Below are 22,567 nucleotides of genomic sequence, written 5' to 3'. Positions count from 1 at the left end.
ATGGACTTTAAAAAATAATGAAGGAGTATTATGAACAACTCTATGTCCACAAATTTGACAATTTAGATGAAAGGGATCAATTCCTTGAAAGACACCATCTGCCCAAACTCATAAGAAGAAATCAGTTGAATAGGAAAGACATAAAGAAATTAAATCAACACTTAACTTTACAAAACAGGAAGCAGCAGGCTCAGATATATTCACTGGTGATTTCTACAAAACATTTAAAGAAGAAAATATACCATATTTTAGCATAGTTTAAAATAGAAAAATTTAGATACATAAAATTCCATCCAAGAAAGGACTGGTTAAAGAAGTGGTAGCAAGGGTGTTTGCAAAGTTCTATTTTTTTGACGTGGGTCATGGTTACACAGGATTCACTGCATGATAATGATTTCTTTAAGTTTTATTTATTTTAGTAACCCCAACTCAATGTGGGGCTCAAACTTATGACCCCAAGATTGAGTCGCACTCTCCCCCAACTGAGCCAACAAGGTTCCCCTTACTGCATAGTTATTTATTAAGTTATATCTTTGTTCTGTGTACTTTGTGTATATAATATATTTCACAATGAAAGTAGCTAAAATTAATACATCTATGTTTAGGAATACTGTGAAATACTATACAATCAATAAAATAATAGGGTAAACCAAAGAGAAGAAGGAGAAGGTGGGGGAGGAGGAAGGGGGCGAAAATATACAAATTTTCTACAATCTCTTCCAGAAAATAGATGATAAAGGAAAGCTTCTTAACTAATTAACCCAGTACCAAAACCAAAGACTTTGTAAAACTACAGACCTCTTTCTCATGGACCTAGATGCAAAAATCCTCAACAGAATATTAGGATTAGATTAGATTGGATTAAACTAGACTAGATTAGATTAGAAATCTAATCCAACAAAATCCCTCTCTAAAGGTCATTAATACTATCCATTTCATATTAAGGATTAGATAATGATATTAAATATGAGACACATTTATGCTTTTATCTATTTTCTGGGTGCTTTAATAGCACTGTAATCCTATTTCTCCAGAAATAGGATCTTACAGTAAGAGTTACAGTTAATCCCATGTGAGTTAACCCATTCAACCTGTATGGACCAGGTTTAGTTAACGGTTTTCCTTTTTTTCATTCCCCAGCACAACATATTAGATAACTACTTTGAAAGGTGAGTGAACTGAGATTTGTTTAGATAATTCAGAGATCCTAATCAAAGTAGGGGCACCCCTAGCTGGCTTACAGCACTGAAATAGTATGTTCAGCCACAGAGCCACCGTGCAATGATGGGAGTGCTTCAAGCATTTATTAAATTTATTTCGTTAGCTCTAATACGACAGCAACCATTCAGGTCAAGTGTTGTGTGAAGAACTGAAGCACCATTTTTAGCCCAGGGGTTTTTAAACTGTGAGTCACTTTATTCTGTGGATTACAACCAATATTTTAAAAATGAATATAGGGTTAAGTACATCAAGTGCTGCTCTGAAAGCAATAGTAAATGCTGTTTTGTCACCCTTCTGTTTCAAATTTTTTTATGTATGTACTGGGTCATGTCGCAAAAGGGACTGATGTTTACGAGTTACTGAGATGAGTACTTGGGGTGGGAGATCAGCAGGGAAAAGCAAAAACGAAGACCCGGGAGTCCCACGCCTGAAAAGGAACACGAAGCCGGCGCAATGACACGTTCAAGGAGCGCTCACACGTTAAAGAGACTGGATTGGTCAAACCTTCAGAGTCCCGCCCACGACGTCTCCTGCACCAATGGATGTGCGGCCAGGGCGGGGCGGGGCGGGGGAAGGGGCGGGTCGAGCCGCGAGCGGGCTCCTTAAGTAGCGGCTGCGTGGATGCACTAATAGAAAAATCTACGACGGCACGGTGGAGTGGTGTAGAGACAGACGGGAGCGACGTCGGACGCGCCGGATCTTTCTCACGGAACCATGTCAAGGCAAGAAGGAGGCGCTAACGCCTCCTCGTGGGTCGTTGCTTCCCGGCGAAGCTCGGCAGTGTTCCGTGCTCCGGAAAGGAGGCCGGCGGAGGACCCGAATCCGAGAGGTTCGGAAGCCCGTAGGGGCGGCAGAGGTGGCGGCTGGAAGAACTCCGGCCTCCAGCAACCTGTGACCGCGGGCCTCCGAGAACCGCCGCTTTGCTTTGGATTGAAGAACGTGTGGGTGGGCGCTGTGATCGGTGAGTGAAAGAGGATGGGTGTGCCGGACAGGGCCGGGGGCGGAGCCTGGGCAAGGCGTCCATGCCCCACTCTCCTCGGCTCCACTTAATGAGTTCAGGACTTGATCTGGGTTATTCATAATACCTTAGGATGCTGTACTTAGTCATTTAATGCACATTTGATATTTCGTGGAGACGATATTTTGGTAGAACAAACAGATGTATGAAATCTTTGGGATGAAAGGTCAAGTCTTTTCACAGTTTACCCCAAAATTAACAACAAAGCAGTCCTGAGTCCAGTCTGTTCCTTTGGGCCCCATTTAGAGCCATTGAACAAGGTTTAGGATATTATAGGGTTGTTAAGACCATTGGCCATATCTTGCACTTAGTTTCTTTTATTGAATATGATTTATCTGCTGAAAAACAGGATCTTTTTTCTTAGTACATCTTGAGTCTTCCAAATTCACCTTTGATAAACATTTGGAAACAATAGGAATAGAGATTTGCCCCCATTTGTGGCCATTAAGACTGAGAATAAGTTCCAACATTTTCCCTATTAGGTATGGGAGCTAATATTTTATTTACCCTCTTTTAAACCTGTTTTAAAAACAATAACCACATTTTTTTAGGCTGCTATTAAATAGAGCATTAGGAGACTGATTGCTAGGCCAGCTAGAGATTCAGTGTTTCTTCAAGAAGGCTCAGGCTCAAAGATATGACAAGTGATGCCCCATAAGTGAAAGCCACTAGGTTGGCGCTAAAAACCACTCAACACTTACTGAGCTCCTGTGAGAGTGCCCGCACAGTGCTAGAGGGCACCTGCTTAATGTTGGTCTGGAACCACTTTTTTTTCCTTAGTGTAGTTAAAAAAAATTAAGCTTAATTTTAGGGTTACAGTGTGTGGTACAGTACTGTTAACTATAAGAACAATGTTGTGTGACAGAGCTGTAGAATGTTTTCATGTTGCATGACTGAAACTACCCATTAAACAACTAACTCCCTATTTCCCCCTTTTCCCATCCCTGGAAAATACCATTCTATTTTGTTTCTTTGTTGGACTACATTAGATACCTCCAAGAAGATCAGGCACTATTTGCTTTTTGTGATTGGCTTATTTCATTTAGCATAACTGTCCTCAAGTTTTATTCATGTTGCAAATGATAGAATTTCCTTTTTTTAAGGCCGAAATCTTCTCTAGCATATTTATACTATGTTTCTTCATCCAGTCATCTGTTGCTAGACATTTAGCTTGGTCCCACCTCATGACTAATGTGAATAATGCTGTAATGAACATGGGAGTCTAGATAGCTCTTTGAGATAGTGGTTTTGTTTCCTTTGGATATAGATCCATAAGTGGAATTGCAAAATCCTATGGTAGTTATATCTTTAGTTTTTGGGGGGACCCTGCGTGCTTGCACCAATTTATATTCCCACCAAGAGCGCACAAGGCTTCCCTTTTCTTCATTCTCACCAACACTTATCTCTTATATTTTTTAAGATTATTCATTTATTTGAGAGTGAGAGAGCAGAGCGTGCATGCATGAGTGGGGGGAAGGGGCAGAGGGAGAAGCAGATTCTACACTGAGTAGGGATCCAGACAGGGGGCTCCATCCCAGGACCCTGAGATCATGATCTGTGCCGAAGGCAGCCACTTAACCCACTGAGCCACCCAGATGTCCCTCTTGTATTTTTCTTTCTTCCCTTCTTCCTTCCCTCCCCTCTTCCTTCCTTCCTTCCTTCCTTCCTTCCTTCCTTTCTTTATTTCTTTCTTTCCCTTTTTATTTTTTTTCTTTTCCTTTTTAAAGATTTTATTTATTTATTGGAGAGAGAGAGACAGAGATAGCGAGAGTGAGAAGCAGGTTCACTGCTGAGCAGGGAGCACAATGCGGGGCTTCATCCCAGGACCCTGGGATCAAGACCTAAGCCGAAGGCAGCCGCTTAATCAACTGAGCCACCCAGGTGCCCCACTCCTTTCTTGTATTTTCGATAGCCATTCTAATAGGTATGAAGTGATACCCAATTGTGATTTTGATTACAATTTTTTAAAAATTTTATTTTTAAAAATAGGTCGTGGGGGGTCAAAAATAAAAGACATCCAAAGTACAACAAACACGAAAATACAGGTAAGTGGTCTGAGATCTTAAGTCCTCAAAGAGTGTAGTTCTTTTCTAACTCTAATTTTTGTTTAGCTATTAACATAACTGTAGTAATTTAGTAGCAATGTAGTAATTTCACATACTGTGGTCCATTCCAGGTCCAGGTTTTGTGACTCCTAGAGGAAAAATCTTTACAGATAATCTCCACTGACAAATGAGATATCTGAGGGAATATTCATTACGTACTTCCTGGCTCTCATGCCTCAAACATTGACCCACTCCTGTGTTCCCAGTCTCAGCAGCAACATCATTCACCCAGTTCCCAAGCCGGAAATCCCCGATTACTTCCTGTTCCTTATCCTGTAACCAGTGCTTTCTATTTCCTGTGTTTCTCAAGAAGAATCCCATCATTTGGGGTGTTCTCCCCTAACGGTTCACCCTGCTTCCAGTCTTACCCCCTTTAACCATCCTGTACCATGACCAGGGCAATAATTGTGTTCATAATTTTTCTTTTTATGTATAAAAACTTTTTCTGATATCTCAGGGTCTTAAGTCCAGACTTCTTAGCATGGTCCACTTGATCTAGCTCCTTTTCCTTCACTCCATCCTCGAACTCTCTCTTGAGTGTCACCAACTGGACTCCTGCCACTCTCTCTCCCATCTTAGCTGTTAGAACTCCTGCTCATAAGGGAGGTCTAAGACCTCCTGCATCCCCATTCTAGGTAGGTCTCTTTCCCATCTTCTCAGCATCAGTTTCAGCCTCATTTAAGAACTTCCACAAAGTTGTCTATAAACAGTGCAAATGGCAAGCTCTGAATCACCAGTCAGACAGCATTTGGTGCAGCAGTTTCTAGTTACTATTGAATCAGTGTGGGTATCTGAGATTATGTACACTGAAAGATGTGACTTATAGATCTTATCCTCCAAATGTCATCTCAGCCTTGTAGTAAGTTGGTTCCATTACCATATACGTGGTGAAAGTAGGGCATCCCCTCAAGTTCAAGAGTTCCTGTAAGTAACCTGACAGTTCAGTCAGCTGGTATTTATATACCACAAAGACAAATCCCTACAGTTGTGCAAGATTTGCCAAATTACTATTTGATAGTTAAGAGGACAGATTAACACCTTAATCTTCTAAAACTGGTTGCTGAATTTATTCTCTAGTGGTTACAGTAGCTTTTATTTACTTTTTTAAAAGATTTATTTACTTGAGAAAGAGTGAGGGAGAGGGAGAGGGAATCTGAAGCAGACTCTACACTGAGCATAGAGGCCAACGTGGGACTCACTCCCACTGTGGTGGGATCATGACCTGAGCTGAAACCAAGAGTCAGATGTTTAACTGACTGAGCCACCCACGCACCCCTGTCACAGTAGTTTTTAAATTTAGATTGTCCTGCTCCTTTTCATCCAAAGGGGGGGTGAATCTCAGGATAAATTTGTTGACTGTAGAATGCCCTCAAAAATTAGAAATTAAGGGGCACCTGGGTGGCTCAGTCATTGGGTGTCTGCCTTCGACTTGGGTCATGATCTCAGGGTCCTGGGATCGAGCCCCGCATGGTGTGGGCTCCTTACTCAGTGGGGAGCCTGCTTCTCCCTCTCCCACTCCTCCTGCTTGTTGTGTCCCCTCTCTTGCTGTATCTCTGTCAAATAAATAAATAAAATCTTTTTTAAAAATTAGAAATTAAGATACTGATTGATAGCAATACTATATTTCCTTTAAATTTTTATACTGTTTGTAGCTGAGTGATTTTTGGATGTGGGGGGCGTGGTAAGGGGACTTCGGTCTCACCTATTTTTCTGCTGCATCTAGATAATAAAAGGTCATTCAGAAGAAGCAGAGGTCAGAATCTTTGGTGACAAGGTGATGCAGGTGAAGGCCAAAACAGTGATAGATAATCTTGTTAAAAAACAAGAAAATTATAGTTCAAAGCTCAGAACTGGTAAGTAATTTTTGCTTACTACATACAGCCTTGTAAAATTTTAAAAATTGCATTCAGTGTTATAAGGCATTATAGTTGAGGCTTCTCTTGACAACAAAGCTTCAGATTGCCATCATTAAATCTTATCTGTTAGGGACTTTTTTTTTCTTTGAAATCTCAGAATACTGTTTTCCTCAAATTAAGACACTTAATCTCTGTGGTTAAGCTTAGCAGTTTTACTTTTAGCCACAGATAGGTGAAAACAAAAATAACCTTTTAATATATTCACTCTTAATGGTAGAAGAAGGATTATTCTGACCTTCTGATTCTACGGTCTCTTCCTCTCTGGAACGTGACTGATTTTGAAAAGTGTCTAGTTATTTGGTATTTAAAGAATCTCTAGGGTACCTGGCTGGCTCAGTCAGTATAACATGCAATTCTTGATCTTCGGGTCATGAGTTCAAGCCCTAGTCTGGGTATAGAGTTTACTTAAGAAAAATCTCAGATTTTGTTAAAAACAAAACAAAAACAAAAATTCAGACCTGCTTGGACTAGAGAAAAAGCCATTATTGAGCCATTTCCAGAAGCAATGTGAAAGTAAAAAGAACTGTATCTTGGGTTCAGATGGCAGCGTTGCCTCATATAGTGTTTCTTGGGAAGGGAACTTTAGGAAAGCCTTTAAAACTCTTCATCTGTTAACCTGGGGTGACATCTGGCTCACAGGATTCTTATAAGCTTAACATGATTTATCAGCAAACACTAGGCTCTCCTATTTTCCTTCTCTTCAATAAATGTATTTTCCTCATTTATCCTCATAATCTGGTATTATCCTTATAAATATCCTCATAAATCTGCTAACTGACAAACCGTGACTACTATTGTCATAGCATTATAGTACTAAAACCTACATTTTATATTTTAAGCATGATTGTCTGGTTTTTAAACAAAATAGTAAAGTGGTTTGGGGGAATTTGTACAATTAGGATTTGTTTTGAAACTAATTCGATAAAAATATTTTAACAGATGTTGTTGCATTCCAACCTTCCGTTGGAAGAGATGTAAAGACAGATAGTAATGTTACAGAGAATCAGCCATTGATTGATTGGGATCAAATTCGAGAAGATGCTTTGAAATGGGGGAGAAAAAAGTGGGAAGGTTAGTGCTATATCCAAACATTTACATGTGGTGTTGATGTATCACTTGAGGTGTTGTTTTTTTTTAACTTCATGAGGTTTTTATCCTCTAAAATGTCTTATTTCTAGTAATGAAATTAATATGAAAAATGATAATAAAGTATTAAGTGCTACAAATAGTCTCTAGGGCAAGATTTTTTTCTATGTTGTCTGTGCTGTAATCTATGCTCTAAGTGGGAAATTAAAATATTATATTTAACATTTTGTCTTATTTGAGGTAACTCACAGCAGGAGTTTAATAATAAATGGAAAGAAAATGGGACCTAAGGGGAAAATGAAGGCGATAAACATGCCAACCATAAGTGGTTTAACATTGTTGCCTACGGTTGAATAAAAATTGATCCTGGAGTGTCCTGGTTGACAGTGGCAAAATAAAAAGGGAAAACCGTTTAATTAAAGAAAGAAACATAGTTCTTGAGAAGAGATTTGGGTTTGTTCATTTGCTTTAGTTTTAAATGAAAGTCTCACCTGGAATTATATGGAGTGTTATGTTTCATGTTATATTCACTAAATTTCAGGGTAAATTCATGTAATAATTCTGGCTATCAGAGTGAGGCGGCAACACAACCTTTATTAAAAATTTAAAAGCTAATGGACTGATAGTGACCAATATTAACAATGACTAATTCAGGGGTCGGTCTATCTGCATGTTGTTACCAGTGCCACCTGGACAGGATATGTGGTGGGGAGATATGGAATAGGGAGGCCAGAGAAAGGATTTAGATTCGGAGGAAGTTTGCGAGGCATATAAGAAAACACGAAGTAGCCTCAGAAAGTGGAAAAAGAAATACTCTATTCCTAGACAGAAATGGGATAGACCATCAAAAGAAAAGAAAAAAAAATCAGTCTACTGTATTTTAGAGAAGATTAATCGATTGGGATGATTATCTTGTAAACCATACTTCCTTTTTTTTATTTTTACTACAAAATATGTTATATTTGTTATAAAACAAGTAATTTCATCCCAACTTAAGAATAATAAAAATTGTACCGATACATACAGCTTTCTTTTTAACGATGGGTTTTTTAAAAAAAATCTTTATCTATTTTTTTTCTTTTATATTAAACTTAATTATTAAAATTCTTTCTTGGGTAAAAAATGTAATCAACAGGTAAACTAAAACAGATTTCAGAGACTAGCATAAGCCTGACTGGCAAAGAGCAGATATCTAAAATTGTAAGGGTGAATTTAATAAGTATTTTAGTTTGATTTCTGTTACTTTGAATAAGTTTCAATGAAATGTAAATTCTGATAATTTATCGAAGTTTTAACTGTAATCTTTGTCCCAGATCTACCGCCAATTAAGAAAAACTTTTATGTGGAGTCAGAAACAACAAGTTCAATGTCCCAGGTGCAAATAGACGCTTGGAGGTGGGTGCTTTTATTGCCTTAAGTATTTGTATAGTTGCTACTCATTAGGGAAACCTTTAAAGTGATTACATTTGAAGGCTATGCCTCTGGTGTTCACATGAACTTGATTGCATCCTACATGATATTTTAGAGCATTGCTATCCAATAAACCTTTCTGCAAAGATGGAAAAAGGGCTATATTTGTGTCTGATAGAGCAGTCATTATCTATATAGCTATTGAATACTTAAAATATGACTAGTATAATGGAGGAACTGAGTTTTCCATTTGAAATTTTAAAAGACTCGTTTGGTTAGTGCCTGCTGTATTGGACAACACTTTTAGAGAATTATTTCTACAACTGTTGAAAAAGAATTGATTCAATGCATTTCTTATTCTTCAGTGCTTACTATCTGGAATTAAAGGTCCTGACAGCAACATTTTTTTTCTCTCGAAGTCTGTTATAAAACTAAGTATGGTATAGCAGAAAGAAGAGTTATTCTAGCTCAGACTTTGGATAAGTAACTAATGATCACCTGTCAAAGGAGAATGATTGCCATTTAGCAGAATTGTTGAGGATAAGTTAAGAAAATATGTATGTTCCATACATATTTTTGTGTCTGCAAAGTCTGATTTGAATCATGAAGTATGTGATTTTCAGGCTCTATTCCCATTTCCATGAAATTTCACTGGCCCCTTCATAAAATGGAATTTTTTCCCTCTTTTTTTTAAAGATTTTATTTATTTGACAGAGCATGAGTAGGCAGACCGGCAAGCAGAGGGAGAGGGAGAAGTAGGCTCTCCACTGAGCAGGGAGCCCGATGTGGGGCTCGATCTCAGGACACTGGGATCATGACCTGAGCTAAAGGCAGACGCTTAACAACTGAGCCACTCAGGCACTCCTTTTTTCCCTTTCTGATAACTATTCTGATTAGAAAAAGATGTGTTCACTTCTATTTCTTTGTGGTTACATCTTACTGTAACTTTACAGTTGCAGTTGAATTTCTAGATATGATAAACTAATGCTGGCAAAAATTTCTGGCTTAGGGAATGAAGTGACTAAAGCCACTAAGATTTGTTCTATTTTTCCTTAAAGGAAAGAAAATTATAATATAATGTGTGATGACCTGAAAGAAGGTGAGAAGCGTCCTATACCCAATCCTACCTGTAAGTTTGAGGATGCTTTTCAGTGTTTTCCTGAGGTTATGGAAAACATTAAAAAGGCAGGCTTTCAAAAGCCAACACCAATCCAGGTATGCTTTTTTTCCTTTCTTTCTTTAATTCCAATATTTTGCTGACAGATTCCCCCCCCACCAAACAATATCTGATTAATTTTTTAAAGATTTTTTTTTTTGAGAGAGAGAGAGTACAAGTATGGGGGTGGGGAGGGCGGAGGGAGAAGCAGACTCCCCATTGAGCAGGAAACCCACTGTGGGGCTCCATCCCAGGACCCTAGGATTATGACCAGAGCCCAATGCAGACCCTTCACGGAGCCATGCGGGCACCACAATATCTGATTATTAGAAGTTAAATCAGCAGGGAGTAACTATCCCTTCTGAGCTTTCCCCCGAAACCCCCCTGTACCACCAGTGCCTAGCACTTAAAAATGTTTATTGAAAGAAGTTTGGGCTTAGGAGAGGACGGCCATGTGACTAAAAGATGTACTTTTAATTTTAATGTTGATCTTTCTTTTTTAGTCGCAGTCATGGCCGATAGTTCTACAGGGCATAGATCTTATAGGAGTAGCCCAAACTGGAACAGGGAAGACATTGTCCTACTTAATGCCCGGATTTATACACTTGGACTCACAGCCTATGTAAGAATTTCTGCAGCGGGGTTCTCTTTATAGGGGGTTAGCAGATATGGATACCAAAAATGCAAGTTTCTTTTTTGTCTGTTGCATTGGTCAAAAAGTAATGCCAAGCCTCAGGGAAATGCACTTGTACCATGGTGGTGAGGGTTTAAATTGTCAAAACATTTTTAGGAAGCCATAGGTAGTCTTAATAGTGAAATACTAATGTTTAAATTATCATTTCCAATTGTGTGAGACAATGTTGACCATGCTAAATGAAAAGACTGGTATCTGAGCCCTTGGGAGTTTTTTTGTGCGCTGTTCTTCAATATTTTTACATGTTTTGTAAATGTGTGTGACATCCATTGCTACAAATTCTGAACGCATTGAACAAATATACTATGTACCTGAATCAGGTACTTTAACAGTTATTTTCTCTCCAAAGAATTAGAGGAGAAAGGAATGGACCAGGCATGTTAGTCCTTACACCTACCCGCGAGTTAGCACTTCAAGTAGAATCTGAATGTTCTAAGTATTCATATAAAGGCCTTAAAAGGTAAGTCATCTTTGTCCCTTCTTGCATCCACATTTTAATAAATCCTAGTTTTATACATTCTTCCTATTATTTTTCACACATGTAGAGAATCTGAATGGCTTAGCATGGGTCAGGCATTGCCCTAGTCCAAATCAATGGTAGCCGGGGCAGTGAGGTCAAGTAACAGTGATTCAAATGTCGCTCTTGAGGACACATCATTGTGGGCTGATGGGTATGGATGGTTTTAGAATGGGGCTAATACTACCCAGAAGGTATCTGATACTCTTTCTGACTTACATACTTTTTACCGTGTTATTTTATACCCAAAATGCTTTGGTTAGTTGGGATTTTGCTTTGTGATGGGACATTCCTTACCTGAACATGAACCTATTTTTTTTTTAGTGTTTGTATATATGGCGGTGGAGATAGAAATGGACAAATACAAGATCTGAAAAAAGGAGTAGACATTATTATTGCAACTCCTGGAAGACTGAATGATCTACAAATGAATAACTTTGTTAACCTCAGAAGTATAACCTACTTGGTAATAATGGAGGGTTTGGGATACTGGGAGGAAGAACTGAACTCTTATTAAATTCTTTTTTTTTTTTCCCTAAGATTTTATTTATTTATTTATTTGTCAGAGAGAGAGAGAGCACGCGCGTGCACACAAGCAGGCAGAGGCAGAGAGAGAAGCGGGCTCCTTGCCAAGCAAGGAGCCTGATGTGGGACTTGATCCCAGGACACTGGGATCATGACCTGAGCCAAAGGCAGTGACTTGACTGACAGAGCCACCCAGGCGTCCCCCCCTCCTTTTTTTTTTAAGATTTTTAAGTAATCTCTACACCAAACCTGGTGTTCAAACTTACAATCCTGAGATCAAGGGTCACTAGCTCTACTGACTGAGCCAGCTGGGTGTCCAGAACTGAACTCTTATTAAAACAGTTCTTTAGAATGGTTGTCCATTTTATAATGGTTTCAAATCCTAGGGATAGTTTCCATTCCCTCTAGTATGTTAAAATAAGGATTTTGAGAATTCTATTTGTTTTTTTTTTTAATGTTGGAGAATGTAGCGATGTATAAAAGAAAATTAAAATCCATGTGGATTTTTTTTTACTTTTATTTTTTTAAAGATTTATTTTAGAGAACACATGAAAGTGGGGCGGGAGGGGATGGTGGGTGTGGTGCAGAGGGAGAAGATCTCAAGCAGACTCCTGCACTGAGCCTAGAGCCCATTGTGGGGCTCAGTCCCCAAATTCCAAGGTCAGGCATCCCTCCATATGGATATTTAAGACATTTACAGTTTTCCTTAGATCTAGAAACTGTTAGCCAACTTAAAGAATCAAGTCAGTCTATTACAACTGTAGATCACTTACTTTGTCTTGAAGAAACTAAAATAGTGGCTTAAGTAATAGGGGAAATGAGAGAACAGTTCCCTTACCATAGTATTCTGTTCATAAAGAAAGCATATTTCCCATATCTAAGGTAGCCGCTGTTGATTTTGATGCAGGTACTAGATGAGGCTGACAAGATGCTAGATATGGGATTTGAACCCCAGATAATGAAGATTTTATTAGATGTGCGCCCAGACAGGCAGACTGTTATGACAAGGTAGGTGTATGCCTAACTGCTAGTCTGTAAAATAGAAATTGGTGGCCTGAACTCTATTCTTTTGGATTTCCACAGAGGATTTTAGAGGATTGGTTGAAGGTGTCTTGAGATCCTCAGGTAAAAGGCTTGTCATCACTTAGGAACAGCAACTCAGTGTAACTGCGGAACAATGACTAGGTTTCCTAAATTACAGATAGAGATTTTTTTTTTTTTTGTAACGGACATTTTTAAAAAAAGATTGATTTGACAGAGAGCACAAGCAGGGGGAGCCTCAGAGGGAGAGGGAGAAGCAGGCTCCCAGGGAGAGATGTGGGGCTCAAACCCAAGACTCTGGGATCATGACCTGAACGGAAGGCAGATGCTTAACTGACTGAGCCACCAGGCACCCCACAGATTTCTATAAAAACCTAAGGGGGTCCTCTCCTTGGAGAGGAGATTTTATTTCATAGTTGTGGCCTCAAATTTGAATGATCACCTGTCCTTAGAGAGAAACCTTTGATTGCCCGTAACTTTTTTGCGCAAAATAAAACTGAGAAACAATGATTGTCATTTAAATACAGACTGATCTATAGACTGTTATCTCCTGGGCTTATATGACCTATGTGCCATTAACATAAAAAAGAATAGTATATAATTGGGGAATACATTAAATTTTCTCACTTGTTTTCTTTTTAATACCACCCTCATCTGTTTTTTACTAATATTCCCATTATTGTAATTACTGTGAAAGTACAAAAGGTGATTGCTTTCATAATATATGAATGAAGAAACATTTGAATTTATATATTCTTTCATCAGTACACATCATATGCCTTTATTTTGCATATGCATTTGGTTTTTGCCTGTTGATGAATGCTAACAAAATACTAGGGCTTTTTTTTTTCTGTTTTTCTTTAATGAAGGCCAAGAAAAAGCTAATCTATGAATTCAGTTTAGATTATTAGAATTTAGGTTAGAATTTAAGGCGTAGGTCTCCTTTACCTTATAAACTTGTTTATTAAACTTATTTAAAGGTTTCATGTAGTAGCTTTGTTATAGTTGAGCTATTCTTTGTGAAATATAATTGTCTATAAAGTCTCCCTTATTTAAAAGTACTCAGGGTGTCTTTCATGGGTAATCTGGTTCATAGCATCCTTGGAAAAACTTAGTAATATTTGATTTATAATACAATTTTAACATTTATATCATGTTTTATTTCCAGTGCAACATGGCCATATGCTGTCCGTCGCCTTGCGCAGTCTTATTTGAAAGAGCCAATGATTGTATATGTTGGTACTTTGGATCTAGTGGTAAGCTTGTTTATTACTATTATAAAAATATTTGTTATGAAAATTTTAGTTACTTTGTGTTTTGGCGTACCTCCTCTGCCTTCTCCCTAATTATAAAGACCATAGATACATATGATTTTATTCATAAATAATTCAGTATACATCTAAGACTAACTTTTAACATCTCAAGTTTAAAATTTTAATAATCCCTTAGTACCATCAAATATCCATTTCTTATTCTTATTTTCCTGATATCTCATTTTTGTTTAATCCTGTTAAAATCAGGTTCTAAACAAGGTCAATGTAGGTGTATGTATGTAAGTCTGGTGTTGTCTTTTGGTGAAGTCATGATGGATCATTGGGTTCAGATGTCAGTAATTATACGATTCATGAAGGTCTCTGGTATGTATCCCCTCCATTATAAAGTTATCTGGCCTTCCACTTAGTTGAGATCCAAACTTTCAATTAATCATTATTTTTTTTTAAGTGTATTTATTTGACAGAGACACAGCGAGAGAGGGAACACAAGCAGGGGGAATGGAAGAGGGAGAAGCAGGCTCCACGCTGAGCAGGGAGTGGGATGCTGAGCTCGATTCTGAGACCCTGGGATCATGACCCCAGCCAAAGGCAGACACCCAACAATTGAGCCACCCAGGCTCCCCTCAGTTAATCGTTACTGAAAAAAATGACCTTTTACTTAATCACCAGTGATAGTGAAAGGTCATTGCCAAGATTCATTTCATCAGATTTCATGAAAAGTGAGGCTAGAGATGACATTCTTTACTTTCATTAAATGCTATTAAAACCTATTTTAGGGGTGCCTGGGTGGCTCAGTTGTTGGGTGTCTGCCTTTGGCTGGGGTCCTTTTCCCAGGGTCCTGCAATCAAGCCCCACATCAGGCTCCCTGCTTGGCAGAAGGCCTGCTTCTCCCTCTTCCACTCCCCCTGCTGATGTTCCCTCTCTCACTATGTCTCTTTATCAAAAAATCTTTAAAAAGAAATAATAAAAACAAAACCTGTCTTACCTCTGGGTTAAAAAATTGTATCAATGATATTTTGAAATTTTGCATTAAGTTGTCAAAATCCTGAGTGGGAATTCTCGTGTTCTAAGCTAATCATCTTCCTTTATTGTAAGGACTGTGCCCTAATGCATGATGAAAGTTTGGCCTTACTCCATGGTTCTTTTCCAACCATAGTAAGCAATTACTTTAAACGCACTGCCAAGCATTCAAGTTTCCAGCTCAGCCTGGGTGAATGAGCAAGAAGCAAAAGAGCTACAAGTCTTTGAGTAGGTACAGGTCATTTTCAAGGACCTGCCTCTTCTTGTTAGCAGTTTATGAAAACTTAACCAGAGATAGAAATAGATGTATTCTGAGCCAATGTATAGGGTTTGCCCATCAGTTTTGACGTACTGTGATCTTTATTCCTTTAGGCAGTAAGTACCGTGAAACAAAACATAATTGTCACCACGGAAGAAGAGAAACGCTCTCATATCCAAACTTTTCTAGAAAGCATGTCTCCCAAAGACAAAGTCATAGTGTTTGTCAGCAGAAAAGCTGTGTAGGTATTTTTCTTTTACATCCTTAAATCATCCAGTTGATTTGTTTAGCATTAGCTCTCTTTGCATACTAATTTCAAAAGGGGGATACATGCATTCTAGTATGTTAATTCAGTCTTTTACTAATTACAAGTAAAACTAGTGAATTTGCTGGTGGCATCAGAAGAAGCACTTCAGATCCCTGACTCTGTCTTTTGCTTCAGGGCTGACCACCTGTCAAGCGACCTGATTCTGCGACAGGTATCAGTGGAATCCCTTCATGGTAACAGGGAGCAGAGTGACCGAGAGAGGGCATTAGAAAACTTTAAAACAGGTACATTTATGCAAGTTGTTACTTGTGGCCGGTGAAGGGTGCGAGGCCTGGGCATGGCTGAGTGATAGCACCTTTCCATGGAGCCCATTTGTAAGATCTGTCCTCAGCTTGTAGAGCCCAAAATATACTGGTAAGAGCTCTGAATAGTAATCAGATCTTCAGAACCATACAAATTCAAATAGCAAATATTTCAACCTGGATATCAAGGTAATAATTTGCGATGTGGTTATTTTCGTTAATTTCCCTGCAAGGCATAGATCTTCGTGATGTGGTTCAGGTGATTCAGGGGTTGGTTGCTGAACCATGGTGTGTTCTGTGTTGTAATTCACCAGCAGTTCATTTAATTTTTTTTTTAAGATTTTACTTATTTATTGGACAGAGAAATAGAGCACACAGGTAGGCAGAGCAGCAGGCAGAGGGAGAGGGAGAAGTAGGCTCCCTGCTCAGCAGAGAACCCCATGCAGGGCTTGAACCCAGGACCCTGAGATCATGACCTGAGCCGAAGGCAGAGGCTTAACCCACTGAGCCGCCCAGGTTCCCCATAATTCGCCAGCAGTTTAAAAGAAAGTCTATAAATGCCCCTTTCTCATTTTCACTCTCTGAAGTGTTTTAATACTAAAAATAACCGCTCACCTAATTAGATATTAGGGGAAGATTATAATTTTCTGCTATGTCCTGGGTTGGTTTACACCAGCATGTATATTCATGTATATTTTGGTTTTATTCTTTAGGTAAAGTAAGAATATTGATTGCCACAGACTTGGCATCTCGGGGGCTCGACGTCCTTGACATCACACACGTCTATAACTATGATTTCCCCCGGAACATTGAGGAATACGTGCACAGAGTAGGGCGCACCGGAAGGGCAGGGTAAGTCAGCACAGTCTACCTGTGAAAGAAGCCAACTTTGGGGCGCCTGGGTGGCTCAGTGGTTTAAGCCTCTGCCTTCAGCTCAGGTCATGATCTCAGGGTCCTGGGATCGAGACCTGCATCGGGCTCTCTGCTTGGTGGGGGGCCTACTTCCCCCTCTCTCTCTGCCTGCTTCTCTGCCTACTTGTGATCTCTCTCTCTCTGACAAATAAATAAACAAATAAAATCTTTTTAAAAAAAGAAAAAGGAAAAGAAAAGAAAGAAACCAACTGTCACTATGCCCTTCACAGGCTATTCTTAGCCAGAAAATGGCTTTTCTATTGCCTGTGAATTGTCTGGGCTGCCTGCTGTGCTGCTTTATCCCTGTCGTAACTGGCCTGTTCCTGAGTCAGCCAGACCCTCTGATTAGCTGCCGCTGTTTCTTATTCCAGTCTCTGCTTTCTATCTGTAGTGTCACACTGAGCTATACCCAGTGGTTCCTCTGCCGTCCCCTATAAGAAGACCTTTCTCGCCACTGAGAGCACTACTATCAAATCCCCTGCAAGCACGCTGTATAAACAGCTCCAGATAATTGAGTTCTAAATCAGTGTTTGAGTGATGCTAACTTTCAATATATAATACATATTTGGGCTTATGAAAAAGTTGCGGTTTTGCTATTTTTAGTGTTTTGCTAACTGAACCATGAGTATAAATTAAAAATCAAGTTACGGGGCGCCTGGGTGGCTCAGTGGGTTAAGCCTCTGCCTTCAGCTCAGGTCATGATCTCGGGGTCCTGGGATTGAGCCCCGCATTGGGTTCTCTGCTCAGCGGGGAGCTTGCCTCCCCCTCTTTCTCTTCCTGTCTCTCTGCCTACTTGTGATCTCTCTCTCTCTCTCTGTCAAATGGATAAATAAATCTTTAAAAAAAAAATCAAATTACATGAGTTCCTTCCCCCCACCCCACCCTTTTATAGGAGGATGGGGATATCTATTACTCTCCTCACTAGAAACGACTGGAGGGTTGCTGGCGAGTTAATTAATATTCTGGAAAGAGCACAACAGGTGAGATTATACAATTTAGAACTCTACCTTGTATCACTTTTCTAATGTTCAGATAATCTCATTGATTCCAAGTATGGGCTTACTGTGTGCCAGGGTAAACTGATGTTAAACGTGTTATGAGGGCCATAACATGGCAAAGACAAGGAGCTGTAATCCAGAATTAGGGAGCCTAATCTAATGGGAGTAAGCAGCAGTGGGAATCATAGTGCAGAAGAAGCCGGTAGAGTGGAGGTTGGGAGAATTGTTGTACAAGAATAGGATACAGATTCCAGCAGGGGAACATATTCAGGCCCAACAGACAGAATGCCCCAGAACATGGCACCAGTTAACGCCTGTTCAGGGCCCTGAGAAGCAACTGAGGGGCCATATGAACAGGGAGTGGTAGCATCAGGGAAGTTGAAGATGAGTCTGGTTTTCTAGCTGCAAGATAGATTTCAGAGCTTAGCGTGCAAAGAGACACATTTCGTTGTTGGAAAGATGTCATGGAACTGGGGAGATTTTGTGACTGAGATGATTTGAAAATATTTTAGCATATTGTAGAAAAGCTGTTAACAGAAAGGAAAATCTCCTAATAACACATTTAATGTTTCAGAGTATCCCAGAGGATCTTGTGGCAATGGCCAAGAGGTATGAGGCGAATAAACTGAAAAAAGAAATGGAGAAAAAATTGGGGAAACCCCAAGGAAAACCCCAAAAGTTTTATTATTAATGTCCTTGTTGAAAAGTGGTACCAGCCTACCGAGAAGAGGTAAATAACACTTTCAAATTTTGGACTTTCAAATGCCTGCTTTCCTTAACTACATTTTTGGTGTGTTTATTGAAATCATCATTATCTCTAAGAGTCATTAACATAAATCATTCAGGGTAATTCTTTACCTATTACCTAAATTCCAGTTAATATCTTTTTTTTTCTTTTAAAGATTTTACTTATTAGAGAGAGAGAGAGTGCACAAGCAGGAGGCAGGGGGAGCGGGAGAAGCAGAATCCCCACCAAGCAGGGAGCCCAATGTAGGGTGTGATCCCAGGACCCTGAGATCATGACCTGAGCTGAAGGCAGAGGCTTAACCGACTGAGCCATGCAAGTGCCCCCAGTTAATATCTTAGAGTTAGAAGTATTAATTCAGGAGTGGGCAAACATGCCATGTTCATGGCAGCTTTACTCATAATAGCCAAAAGGTGAAGGCAACTCAGGCATGAATGGATGGGTAAACAGGCTTTCCTGTCAAGGGGAATTCTGCACTGAGGCACAACATAGCTGAACCTTAATGACACTACACTTGAATGAAATAAGCCCGTCAAGGACAAATACTGTGTAATTCCACTTACATGAGATACCTAGAGTTATCAATTCACAGAAGCTGAATGGTTTTCAGGAGCCAGTGAAAGGGGGAATATGGAGAGATGTTTCATGGGTATAGATTTTCAGTCTTTCAATATGAAAAAAATTCTGGAGGTCATGGAACAGTGAATATACTGTACACTGAACTGTATATTTAAATGGTCAGGGTGGCAAATTTTTATGTGAATTTTATCAGTTTAAAATTCAAAGGCTTGGGAACGGCAATTTATATTTTTTCTTTTTCAGATCTCAAGATATGTGGAAGTATGAGAAACATGCTGGCACTATGAAGAAATAAGTGATTCTTAATAGTGTTTTAAAATGTAGAATTTGATATTTTATACTTTCTTTAATAAAATCAGAAGTACTTAAACAAGTTAAATTTTTTTCATGGATATTAAGCAATGTAGCATTGAGCTTTTTTCACTTTTTACTGTCCTTATTTAAAAATGTAAATTTTATCTCCTGTAATGTTGCTGTATTAAGGTCGGTCTTTAAAGAGTTAAAAGCTTGTTCAGATGTCATGGCAGTGAAAGATACTGTTAAAAATAAATGTTTTTCTATGATAAAAAGGTAAAATGATCTGTATTTTTGAATAGCCTTTTAATTTTGTTTGGTAATGGTATTTTATTTGGGAGTACTTTTCTTAAGGGATTATGTTTCACCTACTTCTAAATGAAAAAAAGGATTTCATGAGACCAAAATACGCAATAGTTCTTTTCTTAAGTTTCAGCCCATAGGCTAAAATAAATCCTAGGAAAATAATTTCATTTTCATGAAACTTCTTTGATTAATCACATTCTCCAACTTCAGTTTTTTTTTTTTAAGGTTTTATTTGTTTATTTGTCAGAGAGAGAGAGCAAGCAGGGGGAGCAGCAGGGCAGAGAGAAAAGCAGACTCCCCACTGAGCAAGGAGACTGATACAAGACTCCATCCCAGGACCTCAGGCTCATGACCTGAGCCGAAGGCAGACACTTTACCAATTGAGCCACCCAGGTATCCCGTTTTTTTTTTAATTAACATAAAATATTTGTTTCAGGGGTACAGGTCTGTGGTTCATCAGGCTTACACATTTCACAGCACTAACCATAGCACATACCCACCCCAATGTCCATAACCCAGCCTCCCCATCCTACCCAACCCTCTCCCCTCCAGCAACCCTTAGTTTGTTTCCTGAGATTAAGTTTCTTATGGTTTGTCTCCCTCTCTGGTTTCATCCTCTTTCATTTTTCCCTCCCTTCCCTTATGATCCTCTGTCTTGTTTCTCAGATTCCTCATATCAGTGAGATCATATGATGATTGTCTTCTCTGTTTAACTTGTTTCATTTAACATAATAGCTTCTAGTTCCATCTGTGTCATTGCAAATGGCAAGATTTCAGTTTTTGATGACTGCATAGTATTCCTGTGTGTGTGTGTAATACATATATACCACATCTTCTTTATCCATGTATCTGTTGATGGACATCTAGGTTCTTTCCATAGTTTGGCTCCTCCAGCTTCAGTTTTGAGTTGTTTTCTGTTCTATACATGATAGTTACTTGTGTTAACACTTAGTATTTATTGTAGGTATTTATATTTGTATATGAATAGCTAGGGCTTCACCTCATCTTACACAATAATAGTTTCTTAGCATAGGGATAGGAAGATTAATAAGAACAGAAGGGAAATAAAAGTAAAAATAGAAATGAATCAAAATGGAGTTCTGTGAAAACCAACAGCTGATTCTTAAAGCTGACCTGTGAAGGAAGTTTCTAGTACCTCTGAGTGGGGAGGAGGGTACAGCTCTCCCTGTTCTGGCTACCTTTATAGAGATCAAGAGGCATAAAATTTTAAGGGCACTGTATAATACTATTTCAATAAATATAAATTTACCAGCTTGACTATAAATAACCCAAGTAGTTAAGCTGAATAGACAGAAGAAACATGAATGGTATTATCAAGGGCCTTCAACAAGAGGGTTAAATCTTGTGCAGAACATTAAAAAGGATGAGTCTTCAACTAATTCTATAAAACTAACATAATTGATACCAAAACTGAAAAGTTGCATTATCTCAAGCCATTCTCATGGTACGTAGTCTCTAGAAAGTAATAACAACCTGAGAGCTGCAATGGATAAAATGCACAGACTAGAAAGGATGAAGCAGGTTTTTTTTTTTTAATTTTATTTATGTGATAGACACAACAAGAAAGGGATCACAGTGGAAGAGGGATAGTGAGAAGCAGGCTTCCCACTGAGCAGAGAGCCCCATGCGGGACTCGATCCCAGGACCCTGGGATCACGACCTGAGCCAAAGACAAACACCTAACGACTGACCACCCAGGCCTCCTCAGGATGAGGCAGTTCTATGCATAAGAAAGAATCATCTCAAAGTGAAAAATGTTTTATTAGACTGTGTATATACCCAAAAGCATATTCTTAGTATATGCAAGAAGTATTAGTAATTGTCTCTGGGAAGGCAAATGTCTGAGTAATTGGACAGTTGATACTTTCATTGCATTTAGGTACTTTTTTAGGTTTTTTTGGCATTTGCATGTATCAACTGTCAGCAAAAACTGAAGAGTAATGAGATATGTTCATGACAAAAATTACAAACACCTGGGGCACCTGGGTGGCTCAGTGGGTTAAGCCTCTGCCTTCGGCTCAGGTCATGATCCCAGGGTCCTGGGATCGAGCCCCGCATCAGGCTCTCTGCTCAGCAGGGAGCCTGCTTCCCTTCCTCTCTCTCTGCCTGCTTCTCTGCCTACTTGTGATCTCTGTCTATCAAATAAATAAATAAAATCTTTAAAAAAAAAAATTACAAACACCTAACAAAGTGTGTAAGAACCCATTTTTGTAATAAAAATTATACAAACAGAAGCATTAAAATAAGTGAAAAATGGCTAACATTACTATGGGTTACAGACAGATTTTCAGGAAAGATGGTCTAGACTAACGGCTAAAATGTCCTTACCAAAATTCAGGATTAAATATAAAGGTCTTAAGTACAGGGTTTCTTTTCAAGGTGAGGAATTACATAGGAAATACATATCCTGGAATTACATAGAAGTGATTTGACTTTTTTGTGTACTTTGTTTTTTGTTTTTTGAAGATTTTGTCAGCACAAGCAGATCAGCAAGCAGAGGGAGAAGCAATCTTTGGGAACCCAATGCAGGAATCGATCCCAGGACCCTGGGATCATGACCTGAGTCAAAAGCAGACAATTAACTGACTGAGCCACCACCCAGGTGTCCCCATAGAGGTGACTGCTAGCACCACTTTTTGAATATACTAATAATCACTGAATTATACTTTAAATGGGCGGATTTTATGTTATTGAATTATGTTTCAATAGAACTCTTATTTTTTTCAGAGTGGGAATGGAGGTGAGGGGCAGAGAATTTTTTTTAAGGAGTGGGGAGGGAGAGGTAGCAGGAAAAGGAGAGAAAGAATCTTTTTCTTTTCTTTTTTTAAGATTTTATTTATTTATTTGACAGATCACAAGTAGGCAGAGTGGCAGGCTCCCTGATGAGCAGAGAGCCCCAT

At 39.0% G+C, this 22,567-nt stretch overlaps 1 protein-coding gene across 2 annotated transcripts; it reads left to right on the top strand.

The window, feature by feature from the left end:
- Positions 1–1,835: 1,835 nt before the first annotated feature.
- On the top strand, positions 1,836–19,524 carry DDX43 (DEAD-box helicase 43). 2 transcript variants are annotated; one of them, XM_032864548.1, is made up of 17 exons: positions 1,836–2,182; positions 4,229–4,284; positions 6,068–6,197; positions 7,200–7,331; positions 8,660–8,741; positions 9,815–9,971; positions 10,416–10,534; positions 10,962–11,066; positions 11,448–11,589; positions 12,556–12,656; positions 13,858–13,945; positions 15,356–15,483; positions 15,685–15,794; positions 16,526–16,664; positions 17,617–17,704; positions 18,297–18,452; positions 19,290–19,524. In XM_032864548.1, exons 1-16 carry the CDS (start codon positions 1,936–1,938, stop codon positions 18,411–18,413), a joined length of 1,941 nt encoding a protein of 646 aa, XP_032720439.1. In that variant the 5' UTR covers positions 1,836–1,935; the 3' UTR covers positions 18,414–18,452; positions 19,290–19,524. The 2 variants fall into 2 exon arrangements, with proteins under 2 accessions (XP_032720439.1, XP_032720438.1); XM_032864547.1 differs by having other exon boundaries at positions 10,956–11,066.
- The last annotated feature ends 3,043 nt before the right edge of the window (positions 19,525–22,567 follow it).

This window comes from Lontra canadensis, unplaced genomic scaffold (assembly GCF_010015895.1).
Source record: "Lontra canadensis isolate GAN:19392208 unplaced genomic scaffold, GSC_riverotter_1.0 scaffold27, whole genome shotgun sequence".
NCBI classification, from domain to species: Eukaryota; Metazoa; Chordata; class Mammalia; order Carnivora; family Mustelidae; genus Lontra; species Lontra canadensis.
The sequence above is the reverse complement of the archived record's forward strand: the minus strand, read 5'-3'. Positions and strand labels throughout refer to the sequence as shown.